The following is a 24,347-nucleotide window of genomic DNA, read 5'->3' on the forward strand; positions in this document are numbered from 1 at the left end:
TGTATAGAAATTATGGGCTGCGATGTTTAATAGACAGACACAGACAAAAGTTATAATAAGTGTCAACAGAGAGAATAAAACATTCATCTTCTTAAGGCAGGTTATATATGCATACATATAAAAGATTATAACAATCTAGCGCACTTCTGCGATGCTAACCCCAACTTGCGCGTCTAGGGTGTGAATGTATGTTCTGCCAAGAAAACCCCTGTCTAGATGATCGAACCCCTAACCCCTATACCTGGAGGGTAAGAGTATGACACCCCGTCTTGGTTACGAACTGGACACCCCTCACAGAGAAGTCAGTTGGTGGCTAGGTAAAAGCTTTGGCATGCAGGGACCCCTCAAAGACAGCAGAAGTGTCTTCTTTAATTTTGTGGGAAACAAAAGGCTTTATATAAAAAATTGCACCCTTGCCTTGGGCCAAGATTGTGATCAGGAAACCATTGCTAGTGTTCTCCATACGGATGCAATAATAAAACACATTTGTATTATGCATGCAAGAGCCTTGCCCCAATGCCAAGGCAGTGTGATTCTCACGAAGTATTCCGTGTCAGCAAGTTCGGTGTTTTTGCAAGACCAGTCCAAGTGTGTCAAATGCAAAATGTTTGGCTAACGTTAATGTGGGAAAGAGAAGGCAACTTTAGGAAAAATGATCATGGATATGCAAGAATCGCACTAATTCCTACCAGGCCTAAGGAACATGACACCCACTCCTGTACAAATGTCAATGTAAGAAGCTATCAAAGCAAACTAATAATATATTCAGCCTAAAGAACAAGTTACTTACCTTCAGTAACGATATATCTGTAAGAAATATTAGTTAGTTAGATTCCTTACCTTAGAATATACCCAGGTGTCAGGCTAGATCCGGAAAGATTTTTCGTCAGCAGTACCCTTGCGCATTGATAGGCGTCGTCTGCGACTCCGCGACCGTCGTCTGCGTCGTGATCGCCGGGATGACGTCGTCGGAGTACTTAGACGCCGCCCTCGCGCGCTGACGTCAGTTCTGTACATAGCTTTCTGCGCCAGGAACGCAGAGCCATGCAAGAAACCGGCACTGGTGCCATGAAACTAGGGCCCTGAAAGGGATGACCTTAACACTAGATATCGGTTCGCAGAACAGGGAGGATGGGTGGGGTGGTAAGGAATCTAACTAATGTTTCTTACAAAAATATCGTTACCGAAGGTAAGTAACTTGTTCATCTGAAAGAAACACGTTAGTTAGATTCCTTACCTTAGAATGGATACCCCGGCAATACCAACCCCGGTGGTGGGTCTGCGAACCAAGATCACACCAGGAAGTCCTGGAGAACGGAACGGCCAAAGAAGCCGTCTCTCCGGACTTGGCTGTCCAGGCAGTAATGCTTGGCAAACGTGTGCAGCGAGGCCCACGTTGCTGCCTGACAAATGTCCTGCAGAGGGACTCCCCGTCCCAAGGCAATAGTAGCCGTTGTGGCCCGAGTGGAATGGGCCCTCAGCCCAACAGGAGGATCCTTCTTAGCCAAGGAATAACATGCCTTAAAGCACAAAAAGACCCACCGAGAGATGGTCCGCTTGTGCACTGCCCGCCCCTTCTTAGTGCCCACGTAGCCAACGAAGAGTTGGTCGTCCACACAGAACTGTTTGGTGCGGTCCAGATAGAAGGAGAGCGCACGTTTTGGGTCCAAACGGTGGAGCCTCTCTTCCTCTTTCGAGGGATGCGGAGGCGAAAAGAAGGTGGGCAAGGTAACAGACTGCCCGATGTGAAAGGCAGTAACCACCTTAGGAAGAAAAGAAGGGCGAGTCCGCAGAACAACCTTGTCTCGATGGACAGAGAGGAAAGGAGGTTTAGAAGAAAGAGCCTGGAGCTCACTCACTGTTCTGGCAGAGGTGATGGCAACCAGGAAAGCAGTCTTAAGAGTCAGAAGACGAAGAGGACAGTTATGAAGTGGCTCAAAACAGATAGGTTAACACCAAATTCAAGTTCCACCGAAGGGGACAGGAGGAAACATGTGAGTAATGCCTTTTAAGAATCTATTTACAACAGGGGACTTGAAAAGAGAAGGCTGATCAGGAAGCTGTAAGAAGGCAGAGACAGCTGAAAGATATCCGTTGATGGTGCCCAGAGCAGAGCCCTACTGGGCCAGGGAAAGAAGAAAGAGGAGAACCTCAGAAAGAGGGGCGGAAAGGGGATCCACAGCCTTTGCTGTGCATCATGCCACAAATTTGTTCCACCTGCAGGCGTATACCATTTTAGTGGAGGGACGCCTGGCTGCCAGAATGACATCACAGACTTCAGGAGGCAAGTCAAATGGCATCAACTGCCGCCGCTCAATCTCCACGCTTGGAGGTGGAGGCTGGACAGGTTCGGGTGGAGGACCGTCCCCTGTCGCTGCAACAGAAGGTCCTCCTGAAGAGGCACTCAAATCGGGGGATCGATTGACAGACTGAGTAGCCCGGGATACCAGTATCTTCGTGCCCAATCCGGAGCCACCAGGATAACTTGGGCCCGGTCGCGCCTGATCTTCTTCAGCACTCTGGGCAGAAGTGGTATAGGCGGAAAGGCGTATAACAGACCGCAACTCCACTCGCGGTGAAAAGTGTCTCCGAGCGAGTGCCGCCTTGGAAATTCCAACGCGCAGAACTGAGGACATTGCGTGTTCTCTTCGGTGGCGAATAGATCTAACCAAGGCTCTCCCTGTTGCCGAAAGAGGCCTTGCGCCACGTCCGAGTTCAGACGCCATTCGTGATCCATCATGCACCAGCGGCTGAGTTCGTCCGCCCTGGCGTTCAGAGAACCCGCCAGGTGTTGAACCACCAGGGTGATGCCCTGATGTCCCAGCCATGTCCAGAGGCGCAGAGCCTCCTGACAAAGGGTCCACGACCCCACCCCGCCCTGTTTGTTGCAATACCACATGGTGGTGGGGTTGTCCGTGAACACCTGCACTACACTTCCCCTGATAGAGGGAAGGAATGCCTTCAGTGCAAGCCGGATCGCCCGCAGCTCCAATAGGTTGATATGGAGCCGGGATTCCGCCAGAGACCAGAGGCCTCTGATCTCCGCCTCTCCCATGTGCCCCCCCCCCATCCCAGGAGGGATGCATCCGTCACCACTACGTGCTCCGGTTGGGGTAGGGAAAGGGATCTGCTGCAGACCCAACCACGGGGTCCATGAGCCACCACTACAACTGTTTCGCAGTGCCCTCCGAGATCAGGACGTGGTCGGACAGGTCGCCCCGATGTTGAGCCCACTGAAACTTCAGGTCCCAATGCAGAGCCCGCATCCGCCACCTGGCGTGATGTACCAGCAAGATGCAGGAGGCCATCAGACTCAGCAGCCGTAGGACCATCCTGACCGAAACTCGAGATAAAGGCTGAAAGATCGGAATCAGAGCCTGAATATCCCGAACCCGCTGTTCGGGAGGATAAACCCGAAACAGCGCCCAGCCCAGAACCGCTCCGATGAAAAGGAGCATCTGGGAGGGACTCAGATGTTACTTCGGCACGTTGATGGAGAACCCCAGCAAATGCAGGTCGGCCGTAGTCTGGAGGTGCGAGCCCGCCTATAACAACCAGTCGTCGAGATAGGGGAAGACTGGAACCCCTAATCTGCGCAGATGAGCTGCGACCACCGCCATCACTTTCGTTAACACCCGAGGGGCACTGGTGAGGCCGAAAGGGAGCACGGTAAACTGAAAGTGCTCGTGGCCTACCGTGAACCGTAGGTAACGCCGGTGGGCCGGCAGGACGGGGATGTGGAAATATGCGTCCTGCAAGTCCAACGGTACCATCCAGTCTCCAGGGTCTAGGGCAGCCAGAATCTGAGCTAAAGTCAGCATTTTGGACTACTCCTTCCGGAGGAAGGCGTTGACGCTCCTGAGGTCCAAGATAGGGCGTAGGCCCCCCTTGCCCTTCTTGGGAACCAGAAAGTAGTGGGAGTAACAACCCCGTCCTACTTCTGGGCCAGGAACGCGCTCGATGGCCCCCTTGGCCAAGGGGCCATAACATCCTCCTGCAGAAGTTGCAAGTGATCCCCCAACATGCGGTGGTACTGCGGTGGCATGGCTGGAGGGGTCGCCTCGAAGGGAAGGGAGTAGCCCCTTCGAACGATTTGCAGCACCCACCTGTCCGACGTGATAGTACGCCAGTGGAGCAGGTGATGGCGAACTCTGCCTCCCACTGGTGTTGAATGGGCCTGAAAGCTCAGAATAGGAAGGCTTTGAGGCAGATGCTGCGGGAGCAGATGTGGACTGACCGGCTCTCTGTCCCCCTACTCCGCCACGGCGGAATCCACGTCCGCCTTGAGGCTGGTTCTGCGGCCTGTGGCTGGACGAACGAGCGGGGGCGCCCCTTCCTTGGCCACGAAATGGGCAAAAAGCAGAAGTTTGCGGGCGCGGGGCCGAGAGGCCCAAGGACTTGGCCGTAGTCCTGGAGTCCTTAAAGCGCTCCAGCGCACTATCCGCTTTGTCGCCAAAAAGGCGACGGCCATCTAAGGGCATGTTCATGAGGGTGCTCTGGACATCCCCTGAAAAATGTGTGGACCTCAGCCAGGCGTGACGAAGAATCGCCACAGTCGTCGCAATCGCTCTATCCAGCGAGTCCGTGGTGCCAAGTCCACATCGAATGGAGTACCGTGCTGCATCCCGCCCCTCAGCTAGAGCCTGGGTGAGCCGTGTCCTGGCCTCCTTCGGACACTGGGGCAGCACGTCCGCCACCGTTCCCACAAGGAGGGGGTATAACGGTTCAAAAGGCACGCGGTATTAATAGACTGCAACCCCAAACTGAGGGAGGAAAACAGTTTCTTCCCAAACTGCTCCAACCTTTGGGATTCCCGATCAGGAGGAGCGGACGGGAAGGCGGTCTGGGACATAGAGGCCTGGATAACCAGACTCTCAGGGGTGGGGTGTACCGACAGAAAGCTGGGGTCGCCCGGAGCAGGGTGGTGGCGCCGGGCCACGTTCGATCCACAGGAGAGACTGTGGAGGGCTTGGACCAAGTGCCAATCAGAACGTCGGTGAGGGCCTCATTGAACTGGAGTAGAGGCTCCGAAGAGATTACTGGCGGTTGAAGCACCGCTGCAGGGAGCTCCAGGTAAAGGGCCTCAGCAGCCCTGCGCAGCACCACAGAATAAGTCGCACCTTCCTCCCTAAGCCACGGAAGGAGGAGAGATAAAGCCAGTGTCAGGCGAAGTGTCGAGACCACTGGCATCCCCCAGCTCGTCTGCCCAGTCCTGACTTAACTGGCACTGCTGTGCCAGAGGGTCTTCAGACCCCTCCTAGTCCTCCCCTTCATCCGTCTCCTGGTATACAGGCAGAAAGGACGGAGCAGGGTTATAGATGAAATGCTCATCCATCGGCGCCGGGTGGCGCAGTTCCGATGCCGGAACCGGACTGAAACTAGGGACGGCGTCGTCCGAAGACGGCGCCGGGGGCGGCACCATAGGGGTCGGCGCCGGTGGAGGGGTCGTAAAGTCAACCGGCGCCGACCGGGATCCAGGTCAGGATCCCACAGAGACCTGCGGCGTCGGGACCGAAGTAGACGATGGCGCCGAAGCCGCCGGCTCGCTAGGCCCCCCCAGTCGGACCTGTGGGGCCCGGAGGCGCACCGGCAGGCCTTGACGGCAGAGCGAGACTCCTCATGGCCATGAGGAAGTCCCGAATCTCGCCCGGAGTTGCGTGAGGCCCAGTGACCGGAGAGTATGGGGACTCCTGCGGCTCCACGCAGGTGGTGCCACCCTCGGCCGAGTAGCGCGACCGGCGAGGGGAGTCAGAAGACCGGTGTTGCTTCGACATATTCTTCTTGTGTGCTTCGACTTACCTGAATGTGAGGACTTCGAACCCGACGAGTGGACTGCCGGATCTCGAGGAGCTTGCGGGACCGCTCCCGCATAGCCTTCAAGGTCAAGGCCCGGCAGTCGGAGCACGACTTTTCATCATGGTCGGCCCCAAGGCAGTAGAGACACCGATGGTGGGGGTCGGTAACCGACATCAGTCGGTGACAGACGTCACACGGCTTGAACCCGGGCATCCCCACCGGCACCAGGAGTCGAAGTCGACTCGAAAAGGGAGACAAAAATGTCCAAAAAGTTAGTCAAAAAGTGACTAAGAGTATGCTCTTCCTGGATCTGCGCTTACTGGCGCGGAAAAAAGAAGAACTGACGTCAGCTCGCGAGGGCGGCGTCCAAGTACTCCGACAACGTCATCCCGGCGATCACGACGCCGACGACGGACGCGGAGTCGCAGACGACGCCTACCGATGCGCAAGGGTACTGCTGACGAAAAATCTTTCAGGACCCAGCCTGACGCCTGGGGATGTTTTAAGGTAAGGAATCTAACTAACGCGTTTCTTTCAGATGCTAAACCTCAGTAGAATCGCTTTAAAATCAAATTAAAATCTAGGCACTCAGAAGGCCCAAAGTATTAAAAAAAGCCAAACGGAATAAAAAATATAAAAGCTTTTAAAACTGAAGGTAATTTAAAAACACATTTGGAATTAAAAATAGGCAGAAAGGTTCCCACAACACAGAAAGTCAGATATTTACATGTTCCGAGTGGTATACAAAACATTGCTGTTCCCAGCATCCGCAGACGATGCTCCCAGAGGCAAACCTCGGAGTAAGTTGATTGAGCAAGTATGTTCCCATCCAGCTTCCACAGCAGTCGCTGAGGAAGGAAATACAGCCACCTGATGTTCCATTGAGACAGAGCACAGATCCAGACTACTAGGTGTAGAGGCAACCCAGGGGAGCGCATAGAATGAGGGCTGTAGCAGAGGTATCCACATGGGACAGCTGTCCAGAGAGGCCTTCAACTGGTCCATCAGCACGTATATGTTCCAGGGTTTAACCAATGGTGATCCCAAGCACAGGTCCAGGGCACACTTATACGTGCACAAGAGGCTGCAGAACATAGGCTGTACAAAAAGAAGCCATACGGGTCGGAAAGACGGAAACCAAAGCTCATCCAGTTCTGAAGCAAAGGTATGCCAAAAAAATGTACAGTGCGTTCATGGCACAACAGGATGGGAGGCAGTGCTAGTTCTATTTGATCTCGAACTGGGACATCCATTGAGGAGCAGTATCCTTGCAACTAGGATCAGAACCAGCAGAAAGCCTCCAAGATGCTTCAGAGGACAGAATGGATGAAGAATGGAGGATTGAATAACTCCAAACACCACCTGTAAAGTGCTGACCAACCCAGAGCCTATGCTCTTGAAAACCCTACAATTTCAGTTGTATAGACATGTTAAAAATACAATGGACCAGCTCCCCAAAATGTCGTGGGAAGTTAGTGCGGAGAGGCCCCTGTACCTCCGAAGAAGAACACGCCCCCTTAAGATCAAACCTCTACCTGCCCGAAGTCAAGGCCACATCTTCCTGAAACAATAAGGGTTTCACTTTGCTCAGGGTGTCAAAGTACAAGTTGGTAAGATTAATTGAAGGCCACTGCATATCCTCTCTAACTACTCGGGCAGGCAAAAACAGGACTTGTGTGCAGCATGCTACAATGGAAGATAAGGTCACCACATAGGCAACTCCTGGCTTCATTCTACAGCAACCCTGATCATTCAATATCAAGTAACTACCAATCGAGAGTAGTTTGAAAGGCGGATGTATCAAGGCCGCCGGAGACCCTTTTAAGTGGCATGAAAGGTTTGCCAAGGAAGGATTGCGGGACACGTGCAACGAAATGTCCTTGCACACAGGGGACCCACTTCAAGTATTTTCGTAGTCTAAACCACTGAAAAAAACTTCAGTGTCCTTTTTCCAGCACTGAAACTTGAAAGGAAGTTACCATTGTTCATGTATGAACCCTTCACCAAACACTTCAAACCTGCCCACTTGATGGTGTTGTAGACAGTACTCAAAGTAAAAAGCAGAGATTGGCAGTGTAATGTACCCATGGATTATCCAATCCGAGGACACTATCTCCCCAATGGTAAAAGGTAATCTCTTTAGCTTCTCAATGTGTAACACTGTATTTAGCATCTTTGCGTGCCATTGCTATCTATTGTTCTGAAAATGGTATGGTGAAAAACAACTCTGTTATATTAATGTATCGCCATGGCACATGGCCGGAGCACAGTGTTTGTAGTGTCCAGCTCAACACTAGAATCTAGCTAAGCAGGGACTGCCCAGCAGGCAAGTCTTGCTGGAGGACATCTATGGTGGATGAGACAATGTTACCCAGGAAATAAATTCTAGATGATATGGTGGTCATACCATTGTCCACTACTGCCAAAGCTTGTTCTAAACCTGCCCTGTTAATCTCATGCAGCTTTTCAGCAACTTCTTGTTGAGACATTTTCCATATCTCGTTATAGACAGCATACAGAAAGCATTTCTGACGTCATTTCCGAGGACCTAATAAAAAGTCTTGTAATTCCAGGTCATCCGATAAAAGTGCTGTTTTTCCTGGGACAGTGTTGAGGTTTTTAGCCAATCAAGGCATAACTTCCCTACAATATCAATACTGTGTTCATCATATGGTGTTAATTGCTATCAGTTCTTAAATCGTGTAAGAGTGGGAACCCGTGGTGTGTTCAAGTCTTTTATCTTGGCTAGGCCAGGACACATAGCCTGTTGCACTGTCTTGTTCAGGAAAATAATCTGCTATGGTATTAAGCAGGCCCTAAATAAAGCCTCAGTTCCTTGAACCTGCCAACCTTTAGTCCCCCCAAGATAGATTTCAAATCTACTGTGTCCCTCCAAAAGTTAAAACCTTGTACAGAGAGTTGAGAGAGCAAGGAAGCAGAATACATCAGCTTAGTGTCAGTTAACATATTTTTCTTTGCAGGTGATGGTTCAACCCTATAACAGAATGAGGCTGGGTCAGATGTGTCATAACCAGAAAAATAATCAAACATTTGTGCAAACTCTTTTGAACTACCCCCTTAGGTGATGTTGGGCAATGTTCCCATTGAGTAAAGTTAAAGACCTCAAGAGGTATACTAGCTTTATGCAGAAAAGTATTACTGTAATGTTGATAACAGAACATTTCCTCAAATTTAGCTGTACCATCATATAACTCATCAGAAGAAAACTCGGTTGCAAGTTCTAGATCTTCTAACATTTCATACATAATATAAATATTCCAATCATTGGAAATGGTGCTAGGGGTGATAATGTCATTGAATGAAATTTTAAATAAATGACAAATTTGTAACAGCTCAGTGGGACCATACACATCAAACGATACCTTGTCCCACACAATCCCATCTGGAAATGGAACAGCTGAAATGTTCACTAGGGACAAGTCTCTTTGTTTATGGTGTGATGAGTGTGGCTTTAGAACCAAGGTTACGGTGGGTTCTGTAAAGCATTCTGGGACAAAGTGCCCCTTCAAAAGCAGAAAGAACAGTCACAAAACCAACCAGGGTATTAGGAGAAGTAATGCACGGGGAGAGGATGTAGCCTTATGGTTAGAGAGGTCGACCTCGAAGCTGAGGAACCGGGTTCGAATCTTGGCAAGGACGCTCAACATCCTGGAATTCTGGGCAAATCACTTAATCTCCCCGTGCCTAACAAAAATGAATGTGTCCATCTGTACCGGAACTAGAGCTCATGTAAAGTGCTCTGATACCCAATGTCTCGGGTCTAGTTCACGCTATATAAAACTAAAAAAAAGTTTTAAAAAATGCAATTGTAATCAAAAGGTGTAACCATGGAGAAACAAGGTATGTTCTTTTGACCCAACAATAAAGGGCACACACCTTTAGTTTGAACGGCAGGGGTGGTGCAACCTCTGTTGCATTTGAGGAAAAGTCATCAAAGTCTATGAAGTATCCAGACACCGTACAGTCTATCTTCAGCAGCTCTGCAGGCTGGTTTAAATTAGAGGAAGACTCAATCTGTGGTCCACTGACATAAATCTTTTTAATTTCTGGATTCCGAATTGAAATCTGGGTTTCTGTACCGATAGACTCCACGGTAGTCGTCGTTATCGAAACAGGTAGAAGACACACTCCACTATGTTGTTGTCTCACTCTGAACAGGGCAGGCTTAATTTTCAATTAAAGCTTCCACCTGAACTGCAGCGAGAGGAGATTAGCAGCTACCCAAGATTCCACGTGGCCTACTGTTGAGAATCGGCCACATAGTGTGGTTTGTTCAGATCAATGGAGACAAACCTTTTGTCTCCACGTCCGGCAAGGGGCGGAGGAAGTACAGTTCATGTATCTTCAACAGCTAGGAAAGGCACAGGCGTTGTTAGGATGGCCCAAACTCTCTTTTGTCCTCAATCTTTTCATAGACCAGATCCCCCAATCTTTGGGCTCCAGACGGTTCTTGCCGGAACAACCTTCACTTATCCATTGGCGGTGCATTTCACTTGGATGTTGCTTTGTTTGTCACGGAAATTGTTTCATTCCTGTAAAACAGCTAAACGTTCACTGATGTCAAATGGTGTTTGCACCGCCACTGTGCTGGCATTATCAAGGTCTGGGACCCACATCTTTACACAAAACAGGATCTCATAAGGAGTACGACCACCCAGGGAATTTCTTGGGATGTTATTCAAAACCCTCTGTACCCCATGTAGGTGATGAACCCAACTGCGACCAGAGCCTAATACCCTTGCTGTTAAAGACTACTTTAAGCCCCAATTTTTTCTCTCCACAATCGCGTGTCCCTCGGGATGGTAGCGAGATGAGAAACGCAGGATCACACCCAAACTTTTTATGGCCTCAGTGTAAGCCTGAGAGCTAAAAGCGGGACCCTAGTCGGAATGTAATGTGCCAACGGCGTATGTCCTCATAAAGACTTGCATATCCTTTATAACAGTTCCGGCATCAACTGAACACTATGGCCATACCCACAGGAATCAAGAGCAGAAAACTACTGGCACCAAGATGTACTTGTAAGGCCCGCCAAATGATAAGGGGCAGCAGTAGTCCAAATAAACATAAGCAAGAGGCTTGTTTGAAATCAAAAGAGGTGTCTGGGGTGGGCGCACCATGATGGAATCCTTCATCTGCTGACAGATGTCACATCTCAGGACGAAGTCCTTGGCCTGTTTGTACAGACGTACAAGTTACTTACCTTTGGTAACGGTGTATCTGGTAGAGACGATTCTAGCCGCAGATTCGTTCACGTAGAATTATCACCAGGCGTGAGACTGTATCCGGAAACTTTTTTGCCACAGCATCCCTGTGCACCGGTGGCGGGGCGACATCACGCACGTGACGTCAGCGAGGTCACATAAGACCCGCCCCGGCACACCTACGTCAGTTTTCTTCGGAGAACTTTTCCGCACCACAACGCAGAATCACCAGATAAACTATGGAAGCATGGGAACAGTGTGCGAAGAGCAGAAAAATTGGAAAGAAATTGTGACTAACAACACCACCAGAGAAGTGCCAACACCGCAGAACCCAAGGGCAGCGAAAGGAGAAGAGGCATAAACCTGCGCAGTCACCCTGCCAGCACATAGACAGCCTCCCATCCCTGTGCCCTGGAGGCCAAGAACATGCGTAAAGTCATGGCACACGTAGTAAACCCCCCCCCCCATCCTGAGCAAGGAATGGGACCAGTCCTAAAACAGACAGGAACAACAAACTTCCAAGCCACCCCAACCTAGAGGGCTACCACCCACAAGGGACAAGGGTAAAACCTGGCCACATGACCCTTAATCAGAGGATAGCAATGGATAGAGGGGAGGGGAGGGAGGACAGGGATAGAAAGCAATCCCCCTCAAGCCTGGAGTAGCCAGAGCAGCAGGGCACCGGAGCACCGGAACCCCATCCTCACAAGGACCAAAGGAGGAATGAAGCGCCCCCAGACGGAACCACACGTCAAGAACAAGGAAGGCACTCACAGGAGACACAGCCCCCCACCGGGAGACGAGTACTGAAGACCAACCCAAGGGTCCTCGCAGAATAGGGGAGGAAGGGCGGGGCATGAAGGAATCTGCGGCTAGAATCGTGTCTACCAGATACACCGTTACTGAAGGTAAGTAACTCGTACATTTTATAGAGACTACAAGCCGCAGATTCCTTCACGTAGAATAGATACCCTAGCAATACCCACAGGGAAGGAGGGTCTGCGGAAGGACCCCACCAGCCAATGCAGAACAGAGGGCCCCACAGGAGACCAGATCTGTGGACCAGGTAGAACCTCGCCCCTGCCAGGTCAAGGGAACCCCCACCGGCAGAACCCCACTGTCCCCAAGGGGAGGTAGGAGGGAAAGAAGGCTGAAAAGGCTTGTGCCCTCATGCAGAGGAACCAAGGGTAAGGATGGAGAGGCCGAAGCACCCCACTCCCCTACAAGGCAACATAGCTTCCACCAAATGCCAAGGTAGGAAAGGCGGAAGAAGAAGAAGAAGCCTAGAGGACCCAAGGAAACGAGGGAAAGAAGGCGAACCCACTCCAGATGGAAAGCATCCTGCCAGACAGAAGAGCGCCGGCAGTCTAAGCCGCCAGAAGCAAGAAGAACAGCCCGAGGCCCCAGGTAGGCCGAGTAGGTGACGCCTGGCAAGGGATAACGCAGGATCATCCCAGACCTCAGAGCAGGGAGAGGAGGAGATGCCCGGGCCCCCTACTACGAGTGGAACCGCACACGAACTCAGGAAGCAAAAGCAACCTACCTAAACGCCATGAAGAACAGGCACCCGAAGGTGACCAGAAGCCTCTAGCAGAGTGCAAGCTATACGACAGCTACCACAACCCCAAATAGGGTACGTTAAGTCCCAAGATATGGGAACCCTTTCTGGAAGAACTTCCGCAGCAGAGCAAAAAGCAAAAGAGCCACGGGGAAAAAAACACCCCCCCGCTGAAGGCTTGACAAGCAGCCCAAGCAAAGCAGAAGGCTCAATCGCAGGGCCAAGTCTGCGCAACAACTCCTGCAGAACCCACACACCATCAACATAAGGGCCGACCAGCAGCCAACAATGCCAAAGTCCCAAGGAAGGACGTAAACGGCCAGAAAACACTCCACAGCCAGAATAACCGGCCTAAGAAGGCCCAGAGGCAACCCAACTCAGAAGTCACTGAGGAGGGGACGGAGGAGGAGAAGGCGGAGGAGGAGGACGGAGCCCTGCCAAGAGCCTTTGGATGGCGGAGTCGGCCGGGGCATGGAACAACAGGCTGCAATGAAACGGAAGGTCGATGAGTCGCTCCCGAATATTCTCAGGGAATACTCTGTCCCGAAGCCAAGCATGGTGACGGAGAGCGACTGAGGAAGCCATGGGCCAGCCCAGCACCTCTGAGATGTCCAGAGCGGAGCGGAGAATAAACGCCGCAAGCTCCCGGCCATCCAATGCATGATGCTGTAAGTCCACTGGACCATACTCCTGGGACGCCGCAGATCCCAGAGACTCAGCCGAGTACCACTAACAGGAGGAGGCCCTAGTCAGCACACACAAGGTGTTAAGGGCCCGCAGGGCCGCACTGGTCGAGGCAAACATGTTACGCCCCCAAGAGTCCAGCCAGCGGGCCTCTCGGGACGGCGGAGTCAACAGTGGCGGCAGGGAGGGAAAAGCAGTCCACAAAAGGGGCCTGGTGGCTGAGGGGTGAAGGGAAAGATACGGCGGGTCACACGGTGCCGGCGCAGAAGATACTGGGGCACCGGGTCCCCTGAGGCAGGACGCTCCCAAGCCCCCATCAAGGAAGAAAGGAGCGAACCCTCAAAGGGAAGTAAGATTTCCCTAACACCAGAGCCCTGGTGGAGGACCTCCAAGAGATGGTCTGCCGGAAAGTGAGCCACCGGGTCGCCCATGCGCAGGATGCCCACAGCCGTGGACACCGCGTGAGCTAAGGCCGTCTCCGCCTCCGTAGGGCCCCACGGTGGAGAAAGCAGGTCCTCCGTGGGCGACGGCTGCAAACTAAGGCGGCCGTCCCCGAGGCCAAGCAGGATGGGCAAGGGCCAGACCTGGAAGTCAGAAGGAGCCGAAGAATTAGTAACCTGACGCTCTTCCGATGAACACCTCTGCCTCAGGAAGGGCGGGGAGCCGCCCTTCGATGCCGTTGAAAAAGACACCACACGGCGATCAGTCTCCGGGGAGGACGACACCAATATACAGCCTGCCTCTGGAGAAGAAGGAGCGCCCGAAGACAAATCCGTGGTACGACCCCTGCGTGGAGCCGTAGAGTTCACTGCTTGAGGTAGGATGTCAGCACCAGCCGGCGTCACCAGACAAGGTACCTCCAAGTCACCCCGCACCGGAGACCGGAGTAGAGCTGGAGCCGCACCGGCCCCGGGGGACGCCAACCCGACCCCCATCGAGGCAGCCAGCTGCGTGGGGGAACGAGACGGGCCTGGGAAGTGGCATGAAGCCCTCCGCCAGCCACGGCCTGGAATGAAGAGAAGATCGCTCGGCAACCCATGTGGCGGCGCCAGGGACGATTCAACCTCCTACTCGCCCTCCGACAAGGCGGACCTTTGGGGAGGGACGAGAGGGGCCCGGAGAGGGACGAGGGGTTTTGCCTCAGCCCGGAGCGGGACGAGGAGGGTCCACTGACCCCTGTGGCTCCGCACGGTCCAGCTGCTGCCGGCACCGTAGCGGCGTCACCTCGGCCTTAGACGGGACCACCTTGTCAAAGGACCGAGAGGGGCTCAGGGATGCGACCCGAGCCCCTGCAACCTCCCGCGATACCACAGGGACCCCTGCGGGAGTTTGCGGAGAGGCAGAGACGCCGTGGCCTGAAGGAGGTGCCCCAGAGGAGCCGCACCCCAACAGTACCACATCCTCCAAGCCTGGATCCGAACCAGTCGGCTCCGGAGCCACCGGCGCCGCCGCAGAGGCCCCTACGCAGAGCGAGGGATCCGCCGACGCCCCAGGAGGGGAAGGAGGAGGAGACTCCAGCAAGGCCTGCAAAGCTGCCGCGTGTCTCCATTTGGACTCTCAGCGCCCCAACACCGGGAAACTGTGGATAGGACAACACGCGGGGCCGCATCACCCGCTGAGAGTCCATGCCCCCGATAGGCCGGAAACCAGCCCCCGGGGACAAACTGCGACACTTACCCACCGGGGAGCGACGCTCATGAGACATCGGAGAAGGGCGAGGACAACGACCACGGCCGTATCTGAAGCCGTCCGCCGAAGCAGACCGAGGGGAGGACGTCGACCTGGAGAGACGCGCCGAGAGAAGTTTTATCCGGCGCTCCCGCCGCGACTTCGGCTTCAACTGTTGGCACCTCGATCCTCCCCCAAACACTACATACAAATGAGGTGAGGGTCCGTCGCCGACATAGGACGCTCACAAGACGTGCAAGTTTTATAGCCCGAAGGCATTCGCACATTGTTCCACCAAAAGGAATGGAAGGAAAAAGGGGGGTCCTAACAGGCCCATAGCATGGATCGGATCCGCGTTGCACGCGGAAAAGGAAAAAACTGACGTAGGCGTGCCGGGGCGGGTCTTATTGACCTCGCTGACATCACCTGCGCGGACAACGCCTGAGCGGAGTCACGTGATGTCTCCCCGCCCCCAGTGCGCAGAGATGCTGTGGCAAAAAAGTTTCCGGATCCAGTCTCATGCCTGGGGATAATTCTAAGTGAAATACTCGGCAGTTAGTAGTCTCTATCAGATCCGGGAACCAATAGCGTTGGTGCAATAGAGAAATTGTAGCAGTCACCCCCGCATGTGCCAAAGCCAGACCCTCATGGCCTAGCCTGCGATCACTGTTTGGTATTACTCTGTCCCCCACTCCTGGAATCTGATCATATGGTATGCTTTGTGCATCTAATTTGTAAGAGTACTTGAGTGGAAAGCCTTTCGGCAAGTGTGCGTTGTTGCATGCAGCATTGACTGCCACCATGCTGTCTCTGTATATTCTCATACTTGAAAGAGTAATCGCAGCAACTGTGGCGGTGAGAACCATCCCTTTTGCTGCCTCATCGGCCAGTGAATTCCCTGCAACGTGCACGCCAACATGTTGACGACTCAATGTATGAAAGACATGAGCCCATTGCAAGCATTCTTTCAGCTTTGCCACCTGGTTCCAAAGCAACTTGTGCTTCACTATGCAGCCTTCTGAATCCATTCTGACTCCAATGATGAAGATGCTCATTATATGACTGCACACAGTAAATGATTCACACACAATGAGTGTGGGGAATCCAACTTCCATATTCTGTAGTGCTAGTACTAGAGACTTAAGTTCTGCCAGTTGTGCTGTGCAATCATCTAGTGACTGTGTGTAGGTCTTTTCAGGATGGAAGGTGCCATCATACATACGACCTTTTCCGACTGCGCATGCAGCTGAATATTGCGGTTTTATCCCAATGACAGGTTGTGCAGAACCATCAGTGTAAATGATGTAGTCATAGGTAGAGGATATTCTTGCTCGGACTGGAGAAAAGCCTGTGTCTGTAATGTAGAGCCAAATGTGTAGACCACATCTGTTGCAGTGAGGGAGTTCGCCCATTGTATCCAACACCAATGTAGAACTTTTGCATTTGGCACGCTAGCTCTTGTAACCGCTTCCAAAGTCGGTACCAGGGTCATGACAATAGTTTGTATTCCTTGTGCAAGAGCAAGCTCTCTCACTACAGCAGTCTGGACTGCTGTCAGAATTTTCTCTGTTGGTGCAAAACGCATTTTAGCATTTCTATAGAGATGCGATTTGTATGCAATCGGTACTGTGCCATCTTCATTAAATATGACATATATGTACCTTGATGTACCAGCGACTCCACGGATCACCAGATTTGTAGTATTTACACATGTGTAAGTGTTTGAAAGATATCATATCAGCTTGTGCGGAACGTACAATTTCTGTGTTCAATGTGTACCTGAAAAGTCTGGACGTATAAAGTCGTAGAATGGTTTTGCACATTCCGCATAATCAGGAATGTATGTTCTGCCAAAATGTATGAATCCTAATAAGGATTGTAATCTTTTCAGAGTTGTTAGAGGTTGGAGCAACGCACATTTAAAAAAAAAAAATGAGTTGTCATTCTCTTGACTTCACTTGTATCCCAAAAATAGGACACTGAGGTGGGCAGATTTTTTGAAATTGAATCTCTAGCCCATTTGAGCAAACCCCAAAATGATGCGGTACACTCTGGTCAAGTGTTAAATCAGGACATCGTCTTTTAAGTATATGTCATCGACATATGTTAATACCTGATCATAAAACTTCTCAAGTAATTCTGTGACTCTGTCTGAAAACAGCCCGTGGCTATTCTTATACCCCAGAGGTAAATGGCAGAATTATTTCTGCAATTATTTCTAGCACAGTGAAGGCGGTCGAAGATCTGCTTCCAGTTACTATGTTGTGGCAGAAGAATCCATTCGCTATATCAAGTGGTGTTTTACATTTCTTCTGCATAATGCTATTAATTAGTGCATCACTGTCTGCATTGTGTACTGCAAATAAGCGAGTAGCTGTGTTCAGGTGTCTGTAAGCTAATGCTAGACTATATGATTGCTCTGGTTTCATTACTGGAAACAGAGGGTTATTCATTGAAGAGGGGCACATTTCAATCACACCCTGATACTCAAGTTGTCCTAGGATTTCCCTGACCTGTTGTTTTGCTTCATTTTTAATGGGCTATTGTCTGAGGGTGTGGGGTTGTCTTCAATGGTATATCCTGATACAGTGAACTGTCATCTCACCCAACATGGTAGCGGTACAACGCAGGAGCTAGCATTAAAACCCACTACCAAGCGTATGAGTGTTTGATTGATTCTGGAACAAGGTCGGAGAAAGTTGGCAACATTTCCTTTTCCCCGTTTGGGTAATCCATCACGAAGTAAGGTGGTTAATCTTTCTCGGCCAGAAAAATGTAATAACCTTGAGTAAGTTCCTCCCAGAAGAGGACATTTATAAATCTTGGTACGTCCCCCTCCAACCAGCTGGACTTCGTATAACCAATGCGGGACACTTACCCTGGTATCTGTTGTTTCCACAGTGATATACTCAGCGCTACTCCCACCAGATAATCCATCAACTACTGTGACTTCTGCCACACTGTCCAGCATTGATAATGCCCATTCCAAATTCAGAAACAGAGTTCTCAAAATCCGGGGCATGCCTGACCTTTAGTCTGCCTACCTTCTTTTTTTTTTTTAATTGAGGTTTCGAAATTTTATATTTATATCCTTGTTTAATTATGGATTAGGATGAGCGTTGTGGATCCTTTCATTGTTTCATGTGGTCTTCTGATCTCCACTCGGACCGTCCTCCCCTCTCAGAGCGTCTGTCGGATGCATCGAGAGGAAAGTGTATCAGTGTCCTGATACCAGTCAGGTGGTTTAACATTATCACAGTTACCTAAGTTGTAATGTTTTTAGGTAGATTCCGTGCCCCAAGTGGCACAGCCTTCTATCGGGGGAGCCATCCCCATTGGCAAGTAAATTGTTACTATCCAATGCTTTTCCAGCAGGCCTGTATGGGGAAATATTGCTTCAAGCTGGTTTGTTTTTGTGTGCGGTCCAAAATGGAAATTCTTCCCTTTTGGTGGGAATCTTTCCCATCATTGCATTTAATGTTTGATGGCTGATGCCTGGAGTAGCTAATTGTGGTGCTACCGCTTGAACAATCCGCGTAGGAGTGGGTGTTAATGTTCACATCACTAATTGTGTTAGACTTCTGTATATTGTTGCTAGATTATTGTATAATCTCCGTATCTGGCCTGCAGTCAGGCGATCAACATTAGGATGTGGTGTGCATCCACTAAGACTGGCCATGTCGCTCCCTCATTGCTGAGTAGACCCAGTCTCACATTTTGTATACTATGGGGAAGGGCACCTTTAAACCAATTGGTATGTTCATGATAAGTTAGACAAATGTTTACCTCCCTGTAAATAGTGTATTCTTGTGGTATTTCACCAAAATCATATTCGTGCAATAGCTGTGTACCATCATCTGCAGCAGGGAATTTAACCCATGAGCAAAATACCTCAGTTCTAAATGCCTCGTACGCCTCTACCACAAAGGTAATATACCCACCATCTAGTGAGAGGCCATGCAGAAGTAATTTTTGAGTGACTGCATGTCCGCAGTTCTCAGAAATATTCTGTTCTAGGTTTTATATAAAAATGTACTACCAAGTTCAGCTAACACAGGGGAAACAATATCATTTCAAGCTTCGATTTACCAACCACCAATACAGAGGATATACAAACTCAGCCAAGGAGGATAGTCCCTAACACCACAGACGTCCCTGGGTTAAAAGGTGTGTAGGGATCTCGGAGGAAGAACAACTGAACCACTCAGTTGATCCATACAAAATAAGAAACAAACCAATGTTGGCGGCATCAAGTCGTATAGTTTCCAGCAAACAGTAGAAACTGCGTGTTTGTGGATAACAAAATTAAGGTGGTGCAAGACTGATTCAATGAGCCTGCATAGGATATGTTGGCCCTTGTTAGCTCAGTGCTACTGCCAGCACCCCTAAATCTGAACAAGGAGCAAGGCAACCATTGAACAGGACAACTCATCTCAGGAACCGTGGTGACAGATTTAAAATGTTTGCTCAGTAGCTCGTGCTTTCTTGTGCTCAGAGAAATCTACAAAGAGTACATGAAGGGGTGTTTTAAATATTTATTGAACCTTAGTGATTCTTGTATAGAAGATATGGACTGCGATGTTTAATAGACAGAGGCAGGCAAAAGTTATAATAAGTGTAACAGTGAAAAAAACAGAGTTCCACCATCTTGCTGAGACAGGTTATATATGCATACATATAAAAGATTATACCAATCTAGCATACTACTATGATGCTAACCCTAACTTGCGCATCTAGGGTGGGTATGTATGTTCTACAAAGAAACCCCCCATCGGGTTGATCTAACCTCTTTACCTGGTGGGTAAAAGTGTATGACCCCCGTCTTGGTCACGAATGGGACACTCCTCACAGAGATGTCAGTCAGCTGCTAAGCGAAAACTTCGGCATGAGGGGACCCCTTGAAGTCAGCAGAAGTGTCTCCTCCAATTATGTTAGGAAACAGAAGGCTATATATAGAAAATGGCACCATTGCCTTGGGCCGAGATTGTGATCAGGCAACCATTGTTTGTGTTCTACAGATAGCTGTGCCGCTATATGGATGCAATAATAAAACACATTTGTATTATGCACATGAGAGGCCTTGCCCCCAATGCCAAGGCAATGTGATAGTATTCTCACGAAGTATTCCGTCCCAGCAAGATTATTTCTGCAATACCAGTCCAAGCGTCACAAATGCAGAATGTGTGTCAAACATTAATGTGGCAAAGAGAAGGCAAATTTAGGAAAAAGGATTGTGTACATACAAGAATCGCACTAATTCCTACCGGGCCCAACTCAGGCACATGACAATAGAGAAAAAAAATTAAACCAGTTGGAAACCTGCACAGAGGATAGAACCAAATTACGATGTCTGTTTCGTAAATGACTAAAATTGGATGAATACTCTTAAACCAATGCTTGTCTTAATTGCAAATATGCAACATGATGAGCAGTTCAGACTGTTATCAAAAGTCATATGGGGGTGATCATATTGCCTTCTCTTATCAGTTTTTCTAATAGAGTACTCAAATAATACATCTAGGGCCAGATGTACGACCAAGGAATTTGCAAATCGCAAATTGCATCGCAATAGCGACGCGCAATTTGCCAGTCGCAAATTGGTATGTACTACAGTGTCTGCGACACTGATTGCGATTCCCAATGGGGTCGCAAATTGCATGCCTCATGCATATTCATGAGGCACTCGCAATTTACGACCCCACTGGGAATGGCTGGCCCTCCCAGGTATGGAGGCCTGCTGCGCTCAGCAGTCCTCTATGTCTAGGGCTGCCTTTAAATAAAGCAGTTTTTTGTTTTGTTTAATGCAGCCCATTTTCCTTTAAGGAAAATGGGATGCATTAAAAAAAAAAAGAAAAATGAAACCATTGCCTGGCCTTAAAAAATATTTCTAGAGCCAGTCAGAAAGGGGTCCCCTGTGGACCCCTTCCCGTTTGCGAGTGGTTTACCACCCTTCTGTGAAGGGTGGTAAACTGCAACTGTTTTTGGGGTCGTTATTAGGAAGGGAACACCCCTTCCTAATAGCAAGTCGCAAATACTATTTAGCGAGTCACAAATAAATTGCGATTTGCTAAATAGAGTTTGTACATGGCCCAAGTAGGTTTTTGCATGTGCAATCGGGTCGCAAACCAGTTTGCGCATGCATAAACGGGTCGTACATTTGGCACCTAGGATTTATACAACAAAATCCACCATTTAAGTTCTATTTTATTAGGTCTAAATATTTTTGGAACGACTGGTAATTGTTTTTTCTTTTAAGAAAGTGTAAATTGGAGTACTGTTACTAGCCACAGTTGGTGTGTGAAAAGGAAATAGAAATACAACAATACATTTATTTGAGAAATTGCAGTATGTAGTATGCATTTATGAGCAGAACCGAGACATGCAAATCTGCTAACTGAAAGTCAACCTTTGAGAAAAGTTCAGGTTCCTATCAGAAAGACAGCTGAATCTCCTCAGAGTCAGTGAGTTGGTACAAAACAACCTGTTGAAACAGATGCATTATCCAAAAACCAACAATTTTATCAAGTTAAACAAATACACAACTAGCAATATTTTAGCAAATAATTAAAATGGAAGACAATAAAAAATAAGGCTCGAAGATTGTCCATGCGCAACCATTGTAATGGTAAAAATTATCAAAGGGATTTAGTTATGCTGACATTCTAGAAAAGAAAGTAAAAGTAAAAATTATTTAAAAAAAAAAAAAAAAAACATGTAGGACAAATGTAATGGCAGACAAGCACTACATGCAAGATAGATGACCACTGTAACGGACCATTAAAAAACCAACCTGGCTTGCACCTTCTTGTGAATTATCTCCTGAAAGGTCATCTTTCTTTTGGCTCTAGGTTAATCAGTACAACACTAAATTAGATGCAAGCAAATTTTAAATATCAACTTAACATACTGTATGTAGCGAGACAGGCTTACTACTGTCCCAAATTGGATTTATAATACAAGGTGTCTCTAACAAAACACTATTCTTAAAAAGAACAAAATGGTTTTTTTAGCGTTACATTTTATCTAACAAACAGGTAATGTGCTTTTGGCCTAATCAAATGCACCTTTGTGTACAAGACTACCCCATCGCCTCCCCTGGAAGGTTAAATTATTTAAAACAATCAACACTGCTATGAGACCTCAACCCGTAAGCCACGCATCTTGATGTAGTGGCCGAATAAAAAATATTTAATTTACTTAAAAAAAAAAAAAAAATTAGACTTATTTTTTCACAGTTCTAGGGACATAAACATTTGAGAAAGACAATTTACTGATCAACTGTGCATGTATATGGTACAGGAGAACTTCAAGATAACAACATGCCTAGTGTTCTAGTCAGCTGAAAAACCAGCCTTTTACGAAAATCGAGAAGTCTCTAAATTCTAAAAAAAAAAAATGGAACAGCACAAATCAAACGTCTTCCAACTATTACAAAGAACCACACAAAACATCAAGCACAAATGAAAGAGAAGACTGAGATTTTAATTAATTTAAATTAACTGCATGTTCCAGTTACGGGAGATAGTTTCAAGATTATTATTTTTTTTTAATGAAGCAGAAGTTAATGAGTCTCAATGTAGAAGGGAACACAGGAAGATTTACAAATACACTTTAGCCTAACTAGGAAATCATCAAAATAGGGTAAATTACTGCCGATATTACACAAGCATCTGACTTTCTCTGAATGGACCTTTGCGACTTTAAACAGAAAAACACTTAATGCTTGTTTAAAAATAGTACACAGAGCATGTTTGCCAACCAAGTTATGATGCCTCAATCGTTCACCAAATGCCTTTTACCCATTAAACCCTTCACCTATATCTGCATGTTTCAGAACAATACTATTTTATATGCAGTTTAACATCAACTGAAGATTGTGAACGTCACATTCAAGCAACATCTTCCTACTCATAATTTAATAAAGTGTCTAATTTGAGCAGATATCAAAGTTATTCTGTGCTTATAAAGCAATATGCAGTGGAATTTTTATGTGGATGAAACATGGCTTATGAGGCTGTAGGTGAAGGAGGTATTTGCTCACCATATACTCAGAAGTTGTAAGCTGATCATTATGCTTGCAAGTACTAGTGTTATTACTTCTGGTCAATGTCTAAAAGAGGGAATAAAAAAAGTCTTCATTTATAAAGAAATGCTTCTCCTCATGATGATAATCTACCAATAGTGAGGAAAAGGACATAACACTACTAAGCAGATTCTATTCCTGAATTCTGCTGTTAAAGATACAGGTACCTATAAAAAAAAGTTTAACATTTTCCATGAAAATAACTGTGTTGTTTAACTTTACTTTTTCCATCCTATGTCTTACATTGCTTAAAAAGTTGAACATTCTAAATTAAAGACGAGTATCCAAACACCAAAGGTTTTGACATGCTCCCCATGGGTAGAAAGTAAAAATATGGGATAGTAAATGTTATTTTCAATGTACAGAACCACAATATATAAACAGTCTATTTTTTAAAAATCATGTAAAATAACGAACAGCAGCATAAAAACACCTGTGTCAGTGACCAATAACCTAAACAGTAACTCTGTAAAATTAAACTTTATTATTAAACAATCTAGTAGGCTGAAATAACAAGAATTGGTTTTAGCAACGGTACATATCATTAATAACTAGACTTGATGACAGACCATGTACTTGGTTGAAGCTTTTTTTCAATGTTCCATTGTGTTCTCCTTTAGAGGAATTAGCTTAGCTTTTTTATGCTCCATAACAAGTGACATTTGTCCCTGCCTGTTTGATTTTGTGATAATAGTGCAATACAAAGGCCATCAGAAACACTATTATATTAACACAAGTATAACAGTTTCTCTCATATTTGGACACATTTTAGGTGCATACTAATGCAATCATTTAAAGATATCTCCTAGTTGATAACGGAGTGCTTTAAAATGAATTTTTTTTGCATAAGGCAGATACTTCTGAATTTGACCCAAGTATTTTATGGCTTAGGGTTATAAATCGGATACAACTCCATACGGTTGGCCATAGGCTTTGATCCTATAGGCCAACTGCTCAAGGTGAAATTGCAAAAACACCCTCTTGGTTCTCTAGTTTTTTTTTAAGTTAACAGGTTGGATCTCATACAATGTCAAATAAAGAGATACAGAGAGACCTGTCGGGAGCGTAGCCTCCTAAAAATCTTAAAAGAATGGCACTGATGTTCTCATCCATTACACAAGGCAAACTTGAGCCCAGATTAATGCTGCAGCAGATGCAGCTGGTTGAATAGGGACATTGTTTAATTGTTCTGCTTCTGTTCTCTGAACGTTTACTGGCAAGGCGTGTAACTGATAATGTCTGAGGAAAGCGCTTTGAAACTATGTGGAAGAGGGGATGGAAAGATACCAAAATATACCTTACTGCAGTCATTTCTGTCAGCCACATACACTTT

The 24,347-nt window shown here is 48.0% G+C and overlaps 1 protein-coding gene across 3 annotated transcripts in view; it reads right to left on the reverse strand.

The window, feature by feature from the left end:
* The window catches only part of SMARCA2 (SWI/SNF related BAF chromatin remodeling complex subunit ATPase 2), a 1,761,756-nt gene that overhangs the window by 614,475 nt on the left and 1,122,934 nt on the right, over positions 1-24,347 (reverse strand). Inside the window, exons 27-28 of one of the 3 annotated variants that reach the window (XM_085632956.1) lie at positions 22,973-23,041; positions 21,722-21,775 (exon numbers count right to left, since the gene is read on the reverse strand). The exons of 1 other annotated variant lie outside the window; for it this stretch is intronic. In XM_085632956.1, coding sequence (XP_085489082.1) covers positions 21,722-21,775; positions 22,973-23,041 — 123 coding nt within the window. The remainder of the gene's footprint in view (positions 1-21,721; positions 21,776-22,972; positions 23,042-24,347) is intronic. One more of the 3 variants, XM_085632957.1, reaches the window with a different exon arrangement.

The sequence above is a fragment of the Triturus cristatus genome, chromosome 2_1 (assembly GCF_964204655.1).
Source record: "Triturus cristatus chromosome 2_1, aTriCri1.1, whole genome shotgun sequence".
Classification (NCBI taxonomy): Eukaryota; Metazoa; Chordata; class Amphibia; order Caudata; family Salamandridae; genus Triturus; species Triturus cristatus.